This window comes from Aulonocara sp. 'chitande type north' Nkhata Bay, linkage group LG11, assembly GCF_057382095.1.
Source record: "Aulonocara sp. 'chitande type north' Nkhata Bay isolate Kocher_YH1m ecotype deep benthic linkage group LG11, A_spYH_male_GT1.1, whole genome shotgun sequence".
In the NCBI taxonomy this organism is placed as follows: domain Eukaryota; kingdom Metazoa; phylum Chordata; class Actinopteri; order Cichliformes; family Cichlidae; genus Aulonocara; species Aulonocara sp. 'chitande type north' Nkhata Bay.
The window spans coordinates 24,072,648-24,085,691 of record NC_141354.1 but is presented as its reverse complement, the minus strand read 5'-3'; the positions used below and the strand labels follow the sequence as shown (position 1 = coordinate 24,085,691).

General features: G+C 38.5%; 1 protein-coding gene across 4 annotated transcripts; it reads left to right on the top strand.

Annotated features, from left to right (window-relative positions):
* The first annotated feature begins 1,161 nt into the window (after positions 1-1,161).
* ddx61 (DEAD (Asp-Glu-Ala-Asp) box helicase 61) lies at positions 1,162-11,460 on the top strand. 4 transcript variants are annotated; one of them, XM_086311242.1, is made up of 13 exons: positions 1,162-1,322; positions 2,185-2,928; positions 4,077-4,140; positions 4,279-4,383; positions 4,833-4,962; positions 5,452-5,598; positions 6,201-6,295; positions 6,408-6,530; positions 6,628-6,756; positions 9,691-9,871; positions 9,957-10,058; positions 10,152-10,363; positions 11,032-11,460. In XM_086311242.1, exons 2-12 carry the CDS (start codon positions 2,753-2,755, stop codon positions 10,331-10,333), a joined length of 1,434 nt encoding a protein of 477 aa, XP_086167368.1. In that variant the 5' UTR covers positions 1,162-1,322; positions 2,185-2,752; the 3' UTR covers positions 10,334-10,363; positions 11,032-11,460. The 4 variants fall into 4 exon arrangements, with proteins under 4 accessions (XP_086167368.1, XP_086167364.1, XP_086167366.1 ...); XM_086311238.1 differs by having other exon boundaries at positions 2,129-2,928; XM_086311240.1 differs by lacking the exon at positions 1,162-1,322 and adding an exon at positions 1,344-1,442 and having other exon boundaries at positions 2,129-2,928.
* Positions 11,461-13,044: the final 1,584 nt, after the last annotated feature.

The window sequence follows — 13,044 nt, the reverse complement described above, 5'->3', positions numbered from 1 at the left end:
AGAAGAAAAGATTAAAAAGGGGTATGATGACAGGCACACAGGTGACAGAACAGGATGTGAGACAAAACAGTTTCCATCCCCTCTTCACTTTCCTTTTTTAACCAAGCTGCTCTACGCCCACCCACAAACCCCTAACACAATAAGCAAGGGTAGCACGAGGGAAATGAAACACCTCACTGCTGCCAAAGCATCATCTGAACATTACAGATAAATCACCAATGTTTAAACACAAAGCAAAATAGATGATTATACAAATCTCTTCAAAATAACTCAAGATAGCCAAGAACACAAAAAACAAATTGCCAACAGCATCTATAATAACACAGATTTTCTCTGTCAGCTTTGACAAAAACATAACACCTTTTTTGTTTGGACATAATATAACTGTGGTGCGGAAAGCTCCACCTGTGCAATATCCCAGTAATAATAGAGCCATTCCCATACTAACAGCATTTGTGAAACTCATGAGACCAGCTAACAACGGGTGCCTGTTATCTATAGTTGGCTCCAAAGAGGATGCGATATTGATTAATAGTAAAAATTATATTCTCTGTTTTAACAACCACAATAAGAATTCACACTGGTATTTGTTATATGAGATGTACGACTTGTGCATAAATTTAAGGCTATCAGATACTGGTTTGGATTTCTGGATGACATGAATATATTTGACCATATTAACGGGAAAAACTCATATTCTTCTTTACTTGGCTGCTCCCTTTAAAGGTTTCCACAGTGGCCACCTCCAGCTCTCATGTCTTTTTGTCAGAGCCCGTGTTTGCAAGGTGTTACTGTCATCAGGCACACCTTCCCTGTCACTCTTGCTGCTATCCTTTTTTTACACAAATCACCCCTGACACTCATTTCCACCCACTCTAACCTGCCAGACCTCTCTTCTTCACCTCTCTGGTGCACTGTCATTACTTCACAGGGCTGACTGCATGTATTTAAGCTCACCCACCTTCACTACCGCAATAAGCAACATTCATATGAGATCATAATAATAAAAGTATTAAGGTTAATGTCAGCGTCATTATATTTACATATTGCCAGTATTTTGGGCTTCAGAGTCGGTGCCTCAGTGATGGCCTGAGCTGAGTAGCTAAAACTTTTGAGGCGTTTGAAAACAGGCCCGTGATTGGCCAATTGGCAGTTCCATTGGTTCAAACAGCCAACCCCAAAACGAGCGCGGCCATGTTGAATTGTCAGTTCTCTCAAAGAAGAGACAAAAGGTTAAAAAAAAACTTCTGTGCCTTTGTCAAAAGTAGTGCCTACCAAGCTTAAACGAAAAGCCGATATACAGTTGAATCACGACACAGGCGGTAAGTTTGTAAGGGAAAGGTAGCATCTTTCTCTGACTGGTAGAGTTAAGCGTCACCGTTAGCGTATACTGCCTAGGCTAGAATCAGCGTGCTCGGATGGTTGAATGAAAGTGCTGAAGGGTGAGATGTAAACGGATGCAGATGCGGTTTCTTTGTAAACGACAGATATTTTGAAACAGTTTCTCACAAACCGGAAAAAAAAGACGCAATCTTAGCTTGTTAGCTCGATGGCAAAGCCCACGTAGCTGTACGTGAAGTTTTAACGGCGCGTACACTCGTGTAAGTTAAAGTATTCTAGCTAACTTTGTTATCGATAGCGGTAACTTTATGGATAAACTAAACACATGTCGGTCACTGTTGGCTTTACTTTGTTGTTTAACATGGCTAACAATTGCACTGGCTAGCTAAGTGACCATAACACTGGCTGCTAAAATTCAAAACTGCTTGCAGCTGTTATTAAGTTTACACTGGTTGTTAGCCTCGGCATCAAAACAAAGGCAAAGTTGTCCGAATTAAAATGTTAACTCCACGTTTTTCAACCTCCTCATTTTACTTATATTTCCATAAATACTTGATAGACTTTCTTGCCATCTACCACCAGTCTTGTGGTGGCAGCATTATTTGTCACAATATAACAAAGGTGAGCTTTGCCTTTGGTACACATCTGAAATGTATTTCGTTGATCTGGTCAGGTGCCTTTGAGTAATACCACTTTGAAGCGCTTGTTATTTTTGTGCTCTTCTCTTTTGACTAGCCTGTTAATGCTTAAAAAAACAACAACAACCGCCATTGTTTATTTCTTGCAGGAAACCTGGACTACTTTTCTTGTGTATTGTTCATCATTTCCTTTAACATTTTGTAGGCTTCCATCTTGGCGTTTTGCTACAGGAGAATTGAAAACCGAAAAAATGACCCCCAAAATTTAATGTAGCCTGCCAGTGCTTTAAAAAAATTGCAGGGATTGTAATTTTTTTCAGACCACTATTAAGAACAATCCAGTATTAAACCCCAGCAGTACGAGTTATATACTTGAACATGAGAGCAGTTAGATATGTGATCAAGTTGTCCATATTTTAATACTACCCATTTTCAGTCAATGTAACAGTCAAACTCATACTCACAAGTGCACACTAAAAACACACACAAGTTTATTCTTTGGTCATATTAGTCACGCTATTTATATTGATTTCTCCTTTTTGGAGAGTTGTATTGTAAATAGGCAGAATTTACACACAAACTTCTTTTTATGAAGAGGTCTGAATGTTAGATTGTGAACACATGGTTTAAAAAGGATAGATAAGAGAAAAGGGTTTTATTTTTCTCACGTTTTAGTTTTGCAATACATGTGCACATTAAAGTAGAGCAGTGAAAAGGAACTGAGCTGAAATATTACAATACTGCGAGGAAAATCCAGTTAAGGTGTTGGACACATGGCGACAGCAAGAACCGCAAACCCAGCACCAATGGCTGGATTGAACAAACCAGCAAATGGGCAGCTCAGGGGACAGACCAAGACAGGTGGACAACAGTCTGAACTCCTGTCAAATGTCCAACATCCCAGTGCCCATAAAAGGACCAGCATACCTCAGAGCAGTGGAGGCATCAAGTAAGATACTTGCTTTAGTAATGTTTCTCTTCTACTTTGAAAACAGAAAAGTGTCGTTTTTTCCTCACGTAATCATTTTTTGCAGCTTGACAGCTTGTGCTTTAGAGAAAACCTGCATGAGAACCCCATGGGAAAGTTCAGGACTTCTCACCAAATCTTCTAAACAGTCAAAGCCTTTTTTAAATCCCTGCTATCAGCTCTAATTACCATTACACCTGTCCTGACATGACTTAATAATTTAAGGTTTAACAGTAAGATGTTTTTGCTGTTGTCAGCACTTAGTACTTTGTTTGGAAGTTCATGAATTACAGAATTGTTAATTTTGTGAAGATCATGTACTTCACATTTGGTTTGTGTGCATATGTGACAATTTTAGAACATCATCAGCATTCACACCAGGGCTAGCTTGGGTGTTAAAAGCAAGATCCAAAATAAATTAACCAAAAGAAGTAGATTTGCATTTAACACTTATTTAGATGTTTGCCCACTTACCAAACAGGGACATGCATACAGGTCGAGGGCAAGTATCTGCCTACCCAAAGGAATATAATTTGAAATTGTTTTTAGTTCTTCTTAACCAGTGGGCATCAAAAATAACCCTGGTTTCCAGAGTGCAGTTTTAAAGGCGTCAGCATGCTCTCTGTGCTCTTCAATATTATGGCCAGCAGCAGAACTGCTTTAGAATACAATAGGTTATTGTCATTGTACATGTAAATTTTAAAAAACAAACTAGACTAGTAATACACATATGGACAAGTGAAAGTTATTCTTTATATCTGGCTAATTTCTGCCATCTAGTTGAAACAATGAGTACTTCTAATAATTGGTTAGTCCATTGTGTGGGTCTTAGAAGTTATAATATTAGCCTTGCATACATTAGTTTTAGTATTGCTGTGCTGCTTTGAAGTTGCTTTCACCAATGCTCGCCATAGAAATTACTACATTAAGCTGTTGTGTATTTTTAGTATATTAGGTCTTCATCTTTCCAAGTTGAGCCAAATCACACTGCTTAAAGCCCTTTTCCCTCTCTGAAGATTATGAAATAAAGAACTAAATGTTGCAGTGCTTATTTTAACATTTTGTTTTCTTTTTTCACTTGATATGGTCTGGGTCTTCCCTACAAAAATTGTACTCCTGATTACGACTAGGTTTGGTGATGACTGGAAGAAATGCCTGGAGCTTCCTCCAAAAGATACCAGGGTGAAAACTTCGGTAGGTGACTGCCATTAGACGCAAGTATAGTTATACATGCTTACTTAGACTCAGTCCATGCTGCCATCTAGTGCTGTAATCCTCAACCTCTGGATCGTTTTAAACAGTAAACTAAAATGATTGAGTTGTGTTCTCCAGGATGTGACATCCACCAAGGGAAATGAATTTGAAGACTACTGCTTAAAGCGAGAACTGCTTATGGGAATCTTTGAAATGGGATGGGAGAAACCTTCCCCTGTCCAGGTAAATAAAGTAGCCAGAACTCTGGTTCCTGTTTCTGGTGTTAATTTAGATGTATAAATAGTTGCACCCTTTAACAGAATCCCATTACCCCCACTTTGCCTTGATACAGCCCCATGCCTCAGCCATATGCTTTGCAGGGAAGTTGTCCACAAATGGAAAAAACAGCAGGAGAAACACTAATATGCATCTACCAAACAGAAGAGAAGCATTTTTGATTAATTTACTCTGGAACAAGTTTTAATTTCAGTGAGTAGGAGGCTAAATGAGTCCAATCTCTAGTCCTCCTGATTACATATAAGTATGAAGTGTTAAACATTGGTGCCACTTTGCGCGTTTTTGACTGTTAGAAGAAACAGTAGGGGTGATCCTTTAGTCCTGTCTATTTACATTGCTTCATGCCTAATGAACCATGCCCATTTTTCTGAATCGACTTGTTTGTCTGCCAACAGGAGGAGAGCATCCCTATTGCCTTATCAGGACGAGATATTTTGGCAAGGGCTAAAAATGGAACGGGAAAAAGTGGTGCCTACCTCATTCCTCTCCTGGAGAGGATAGACCTTAAGAAGGATCATATCCAGGGTGAGTTTCTTCTAGGTCTGGGCTGATGGCTTACAGTCAGTGTTGAGACAACCAACTACAGTTTAAGATGATGCCTGGTGGCTAGACAACAGTGGAAGAAAGTAGCGACAGACTGTACATGATTAGTGGCTTCACAGCGTATGAGTAGTGCATGAAAGTACCGTGCAGAATCAGTGGTCTGCAGCACTGCAGACTACTGAAAACTAAGTGAAGTGCAATAAAATAAACTGAGACATGAGCATGAATATATGACAGCCATGACTGAAAAGTAGAGATAATTTCATGAACTGTAGGGATGTTGTGCTCAAGCTGCACACATGCACACTTTGATTAGTGGTTCTTTTGTTGCTCTAAAACTAATGGAAAATATTGATAATATACTGATTATGATCGCTGCACTGCACTACTCCATCAATAGTTTTTCTGCTGCTGGAAACCTTAATTTTTTCTGCATTAATATCAGCCCTTATTGTATCCGTTTCCTTCCAGCCATGGTAATGGTGCCAACAAGAGAGCTGGCCCTGCAGATGAGCCAGATCAGCATTCAACTCAGCAAGCACCTGGGAGGAGTCAAGATCATGGCTACAACGGGTGGGACAAACTTGAGGGATGACATCATGCGTCTTGATGAGACTGGTATTTAACATTTTAAGACAATTTTAAAAAAGTTATTTTTATGGCTGCAACTGAATCTTTTTTTTTTTTAAAATATTGTTAAAGATATTTACTATTTTTCCCCCAACATATAGTTAAATTTAAATTGCTTATCTGACTAATTAACTAAGTAGCAAATATGTTCATATTTGAGGTTCAAATTGTTCCTTTATCTTGACTCTTGTTTGTTGGCTCTTAAGTCTCCAATGAATGGGGCCAGGAAGAGAGAAAGTTTGTAAGCTGGACTTAAAGGGCAGAGAACACAATGGCCATATAGCGCTTTACACTGAACCCATTGACACACACATTCAAACACTGGTGATGGCAAGCTACATTGTAGCCACAGCCACCCTGGGGCGCACTGACAGAGGCGAGGCTGCTGAACACTGGCGGGTGAAGTGTAGTGTGAAGTGTCTTGCCCAAGGACACAATGACCGAAACTGTCCAAGCCGGGACTCAAACTGGCAACCTTCCGATTACAAGGCAAACTCCCAACTCTTGAGCCATGATGGCTCCCAGTAACCATGGCAGTAATACTTTTCTTGGTTAAAAAAAATTTTTTTTCATGCTTGCTTCTCCTGCAGTGCATGTAGTGATTGCCACACCAGGGAGGATACTGGACCTAATTAAGAAGGGTGTGGCAAAAGTGGACAAGACTCAAATGATGGTGATGGATGAAGTACGATTTGCTCTCTTTTTTTCTATATTGTTTATTGTTGACTTTTTTTTTTTTTTAAGTTTGTGGACATACTATTCCTTTTGATGTTTTACCTCCCCCTCCCTTTATTCAGGCAGATAAGTTGCTCTCCCAGGACTTTGTGGTTCTGATCGAAAATATCATCAGTTTCATGCCAAAGGATCGTCAGGTTTTGCTTTACTCTGCCACTTTTCCCATCAGTGTGCAAAAATTCATGGTAAGATGTCAAACATTAAATCTTCTGCATGAGTAAGAATTCACTTTGTTTGTACTCTCGTTTAACAGTTTAAGTTGTTGTAAACTGTTTTGTGTAGAGTAAGCACATGCAGAAGCCTTATGAAATCAACCTGATGGAGGAACTCACACTGAAGGGCATCACTCAGTACTATGCCTATGTGACTGAAAGACAGAAGGTACACTGTCTTAACACACTCTTCTCCAGGGTAAGTAATCAAAATTTCGATTAGTTTTGACTACGGGTGCAACAATATACAAAAATCACGGTTCAGTTCGGTACTTTGGTGTCACGGTTTGATATTTTTTTTCAATACAAAAAAAATGTTCATGTCTTTTTTTTAATCTGTAATGTATTAAAATTATGAATATTTCTTTTAACTCAAAAGTACAGTTTTCAAATTAGATGTTGCTGAAACAACAAAATAATAAAAGAAATCTATCTTATCAAGAAATCACTCATCTGTGGGAAAAAAAAGTTTATTACAGAGAAATGTCTCGTTCCAAAATCAAAACTATAATATACCCTTCTTGTGGGGTATATTCTTACCCCCAGCCCAGCATTAACTATGTTCTTAGCATTGTCAGTAGTTACAGGTATTATAGCATTTGGTCGCACTAACTTACAATCTTTCACAGCTTCTGACAGATCTTTGGCTAAGTCGTCAGTGGTGTGACTTTCGATGATGTGTGTCTGCAAAACACTGCTTTTCATCTGCCATTCCAGATCAATGTAATGTGCAATGACGGTTAAGTAGCTCTGTGTAGCTCTTGAAGTCCAGCCGTCTGAGGTCAGAGCAACACTGGGTGCTGCTGACACTGCCGTCTCTAATTTGGCTTTTGTCTCCTTGCACAAAGCAGGAACTGCAGTATCGGTGAAATAGGTTCGTGAAGGAATATTGTATCGGGGCTCAAGTACTCTCAGCATTTGCTGAAACCCGGTGTTTTTCTACAACAGAAAAGGGTCGCATGTCGACAGCATAAAAAATAGCAATTGTCCTGTCTAGTTCTTTTGCCCTCTTAGAATCATGTACTAACGGCTGTCTAAATGACTCGGGTAAAGTTTGTAGCATGTGTGCTTGTTGTTGTTTTTATCTGCTTCCACTTATCTTTGCACTAGGGTTCTGTCTCGCTAGCTTGAGTGAATGCATGTAGGCGGCGTTCTGTGGATCTGCACTCGACAATGCATCCTAGGCGGAGTAGTCGAACGCAGATCCACTGAGCTCTCAACACAGACAGCATCATCAGAAGAAAAGTTGATAAAATAAATTAAAAAAATTTGTATTGTTCAATACATATGTGTACCGAACCAAAAGCACTGTATCGAATGGTTCAATACAGATACATGTATTGTTGCACCCCTAGTTTTGACCAACCAGTTGTGCTATCCAGTCTTTAAGTCTGACGTCATTAACCATTTCTGGGTCCAAAGTCAAACAAACACTGGGGCGTCACTAAGAGTTACAAACTGTCTAAATTTCCTCTTTCATCTTTAATAAAATGATCAGTGTGGCTGCTCTAATAGGTGTAACAATTAAGTTTAACATCCAGGCATCCATAAAAACAGAATTTATGAAATGTAAGAGTTAGAAGTTGGCAGGGAGTTAGCTCACTAGTTTCCATCTAAACATGACATACCGTGTTCTGCATTAGGGATTTCTGAAAAAAACAAAACGTTTTTTCACTTCTGAGATAAATGAAGACAGGAAACTAAACAGCAGCAGTGACGTTTGCAGGGTTATTGAAGTTGGGCTAGCTGATATATAATGATGTGCTACATGGTGGCTAGCTACGCAGCTATGGTTGGCATAATATAAACACAGTAAGCTGATGAACGCTAACTTTTTCCCTACTCGATAAAAGTTAATGCAAGGGTTCCCCATGGTTGGGGACAAATTCAGTTCCATAGCAGGATCCTTTAAATGGACCAAACTTCAGTCAGGAGAACAACTGAGACAATCCAGCCACAATACGAGGTTGGTCATTAATTTACCGCATGGGCTCGGCTGTAGTTACATCGTAAGGTTTTAAAAATTGAGCTTTAAAATGAATAGTTGTAATAAAAACCGAGAGGGGCCGACAGTGATCACTGCTTTTTTTTTTTTCTTTTCTTTTTTTTTAGTGCTTGTTCAGATTAAATAGAACAAGATACAAAGTATTAAAACATGTAAAAAAAAAAAAAAATCACAACAGCCTCAATAAATGAAGAGCAGTTTGGACCCAGAAGCACAATTAATGCATCATCACTTAAAGACTGGATTGCTGCACCATTAAGAAGAGAAACTCTGCCCCCTTGGGGTGATAGTGGTTTTTTTTGTGTTGTATGACATGTGTTGTAGTCGAAGATATTAGTAGGAAAATATGCAAAAATAAATTGAAAATCTAAGAAGACAGGTTTGGGCATCCCTTGTCAGAATACTGTGACCGTCCAGGTGAGATGAAATTACAAATGAGGCATTTCATAAAAAATGAAAAGACACATTTTCATGTCTTTTATGAAAGTATTCATGAAATCAGTCTTTCACTGCCATCCAAAATATTGCTAGCTTGCCCAGTAACCAACATATTCATCATTCATATTCATGTTTTACACCTGGAGGCTGACTGAAAAGTCGGCAGTGGCATACAATGATTTAGCCTGTGGACCATTATGAGGTATAGAGTAAATATAATTGGCTCCTACATTGTGTTCACGCAGTACTGACCCTAGTAAAAAGACAATGGTTTGTTTGTTTGTTTTTTTTAGTTGAAATTACACCAATGTTGCTTCACATATGATCATGTAATGCATTTACCTTTTGATTTTCTGTTGCTCTTTGTTTTCTCTGACCTGAGGACCACTGAACAAATCCTTCCTTTTTTTGGGGGGGGGTGTCTGTCCTCCTTTCTTCCTTCCTTAACTATTCACAGTAATGGAAATTTTGACCCAGCCTTTGCGTGCCACTGTGCCTGTAACGTGTATTTGAATTCACTTTTTTTTTTGTTAGATTAAGTAAAAAGGAAAATGTATTTATGATAAACATAAAATTTGCACTTAAAGCTAATAAAACAAAAATACAACGCAATGTAAACACAGCTTCCAACAAAACAGTTTTGTTCACATTTTGTGAAATAACCCTTCATTTTGTATTTTTCTCTTCCAGCTCCAGATCAATCAGTCTATCATCTTCTGTAACTCCACTCAGAGAGTTGAACTTCTTGCAAAGAAAATCACTCAACTTGGTTATTCATGCTTCTACATTCATGCAAAGATGATGCAGGAGTACAGAAACCGTGTGTTCCATGACTTCAGAAATGGATTGTGCAGAAACCTAGTCTGCACAGGTAGGTGAAGAGTTTTTGCATTGGAAAAATGTGAAGTGGAAGAACAAATGTTCACTGGGTTGAGTAAGCACATGTTTTCTTGTAGACCTCTTCACTCGGGGAATTGACATCCAGGCTGTAAACGTGGTTATTAATTTTGACTTCCCCAAAAATGCAGAGACCTACCTCCACCGCATTGGCAGATCAGGTAACCTGTCGTTTTGTCAATAAGTTAGGTTTACAGCTACTGTTTGTAATACCACTACTAATACAAGCTTGACACCATGTTGATTTTCCACAGGGCGTTTTGGTCACTTGGGTCTGGCTATCAACCTCATAACTTCAGATGATCGCTACAATTTGAAGAATATTGAGGACCAGCTGGTTACTGACATTAAGCCCATACCCAGCAGCATTGACAAGAGCCTGTATGTTGCAGAGTTTCACTCTGTTGACGCAGAAGATGGTGAAGAGAAGGCATAAACTAAGGACTGGGAGCTGCACAAATCAATGGTCAGTTCCTTGAATGGCTCAAACTGAAGCATTACTGAAAAATAAATCTCTAAGAGTCAAAAGTTTGGTTTATAAATAAAACAAGATGGGATGTTTGCTGCCCTTTGGTTGCTCAGGACTAGGTTGTTGCAACCGTGTAAACACAGATTTTAATTGCATTTGTCAGTTAATCTACATCAAAATGTTATTCAGGGTTCATGCTTGGCCTTGAACGCGCCTGCTGAAAAGCTGTTTGATCTGTGGCCAGTGAGTATTCACTGCCCTATTCTGTGTTTCCAGTATTATGATTGTGAGGTGAATTCATCAGCAAGGAATAGCTTAAAAAGTATATCATGTACAGGTGAAACCAGAGAGAATATTCTTGCTCGCTGTGTTCTGAACCATAAGAAGAGTACATATATAGGGGTATTTTAGGATGTAGTGCATCTGAACACTCTTCCTGAAGCAACCTTTTTAATTGATTAGTTAATCTTCATGAAAGAGGATATAAAGCTTTACAAGATTTAAAGGTGAAGGGGTTACAGAACAGTCAGCATAGATTTGGACAGAGCTGATCTGCACACAGGGCCAGCTATCTGCTCTGTGGGTTTACTACAGTAGTGACACATTGACATGGTTGGAACTGGAGATTATAATTTTATTCCTGGCTTTTTTCTTTTGTTTTGCAGAACAAACATGGTGCCTGGCATTTGTCACACAATACTGGCTACACATCAGACAAGATTCAAAGTGAAGATTTTCTTTCTGCTCCTTCCTCCCTCAAAATAATATTTTTGTACATTTTTCATTTCCTGTTTGAGTTTACTAGTAAACTGGTGTCCCACAGAAAATTCCCACTTGAGCATGGACAGTGATTTCTATCAGTGTGGCAGACTACACTGCTAGAAATCATGCCTATGTGATTTGAGCTAAGGTTGAAGGACCTCACCAAATTCAGCCACTATTGAAATGATCTGCTTTTGGTGCTTTGTTGTAAGAATAAAACCGTAACCAAAGGTGAACTCGGTGGATAGTGCCAACTGTGAACTACAATGTTTGTGTCCACATCCTGCTGAAATGCATTTGAGCCAGTGACATAAAGAAAAACTGCAACTTTGGTCACGTACGTTTGGTCATTTCTTATACTGTCTGTGATAATTATGACATGCTCAGTATTATGATGTATTTTATCAGTTTAAAAAAAGTTTTGAAGATCACCAACCCCAAATTAATTTGATGCATGGTCTGCAGTATTGAATTAAGTAATCTGGTATTTTATTACATTACTGCATTACTTTCACAGGCCTTGTGTGAAATCTGACCCTTCTTCTGTGGAGGTTTTTAAAATCTTAGCAGAAACTAAGGATTGAAAGACCATTCAATAGTTTTTGTCTGGACACATTTGCTACAACATGACACACATGGAAAAAAAATTTCCCTCTCCCCAACTTCCTTATTTCTGTCAGCTAGAACAGATGTGGCCATTCTTACTTGACCCTTCTCATTAGCATTTTTACCCTCACAAGCAGTCTCCCGGGGTTTATTTTTGTAACACTGAGACAAACTGTGTGGAAAATACAATGGAATCAGCACCAGTAATCCTTTCATTCTTGTCATCACCATTTCATTAACATTCAGATGATTGGGCAGAAAATCTGAATGGTGTGACCACTTCTTGCCTTTACAGGTGAAGTTTCTGCCCCTTGATTTACTAAAGATATTTGCATTAATTGTGAGACGCACCTAATATTTTGGAATATAGTACACAAAGAGACCAAAGAAGAGCACGAGTTGGAACAAACCTTCATAAACCAAAATGGCAAAAAATTCTTTCCTCTGACGAACCTTTAAAAAGGGCTGCTGTGCTGCTGCAGTGCACAAAGCTTGACACCCGTTTCTTATGATAAACATTACACTTTTTCTTTTCTTCACCAATAGTACAAACAGTTGTGAGTTCTAATAGCAAAGTTTCAATAATGTTGCACTTACTAATAAATGCATTTCATGTAGCACATGTCACATATCAGTAGTCGTAACTACACTAATGACTTTGAACTATTTGACATCAGGGATTGATTTGTATATAGAACTTTTTTATTCTAGTGGCGCATTCTAAGTGTTTTAAACAGCATGCCTCATTCACCCATTCACACCGCAACTTTGTTTCTATGGCAAACTGCTTTGTAGCATTCACACACATTTACACTCCAATGAATGTGTCATTGGGTCATCATCTATTTAAAATATGTATTTATGTTTGTTTCTCTGGCTGACTTTCACATTAGTGCTAAGCACCCAGGGAGGGGACTCGTTTTTGTCATGCGCATCTGTATTTTTCTTCCAGTGTGTCTGAACTAGTAATTGGACTCGTGGATTTGGTTACTGGATTAGAACAGCAATCCTTTGTTTTATTCTTAGAAGAAAATTATCTCTATGGCTTGATGAACCATGTTTTTCTTGACTATATTTATTTTTTAAAATCAGGTGTTGCAATGCTAATTCCAAGCAGATAAAAAGTTCAAGTGACTGCACTCCACAGCTGCACTTTCTGTTTTTTTTTAATTTCATGAATGATTGCATTTTGGTGTAAGCCTGATCCATGTAACCTAATATTTCTTGCTAAGACAGAATCCAAGTCAAACCATAAATCTGTCTTTTATTTGCCTAAAATGCAGTATAACATTTCATTATTTACATTTTAG

What these genes read in the sequence shown, in the direction of transcription:
- ddx61 (XM_086311242.1), top strand. Translation starts at nt 2,753, where the DNA reads ATGGCGACAGCAAGAACCGCAAACCCAGCACCAATGGCTGGATTGAAC. An exon ending in CAGAGCAGTGGAGGCATCAA is followed by an intron (nt 2,929 to 4,076) that starts GTAAGATACTTG and finishes GATTACGACTAG; the next exon opens with GTTTGGTGATGACTGGAAGA. An exon ending in CCACCGCATTGGCAGATCAG is followed by an intron (nt 10,059 to 10,151) that starts GTAACCTGTCGT and finishes GATTTTCCACAG; the next exon opens with GGCGTTTTGGTCACTTGGGT.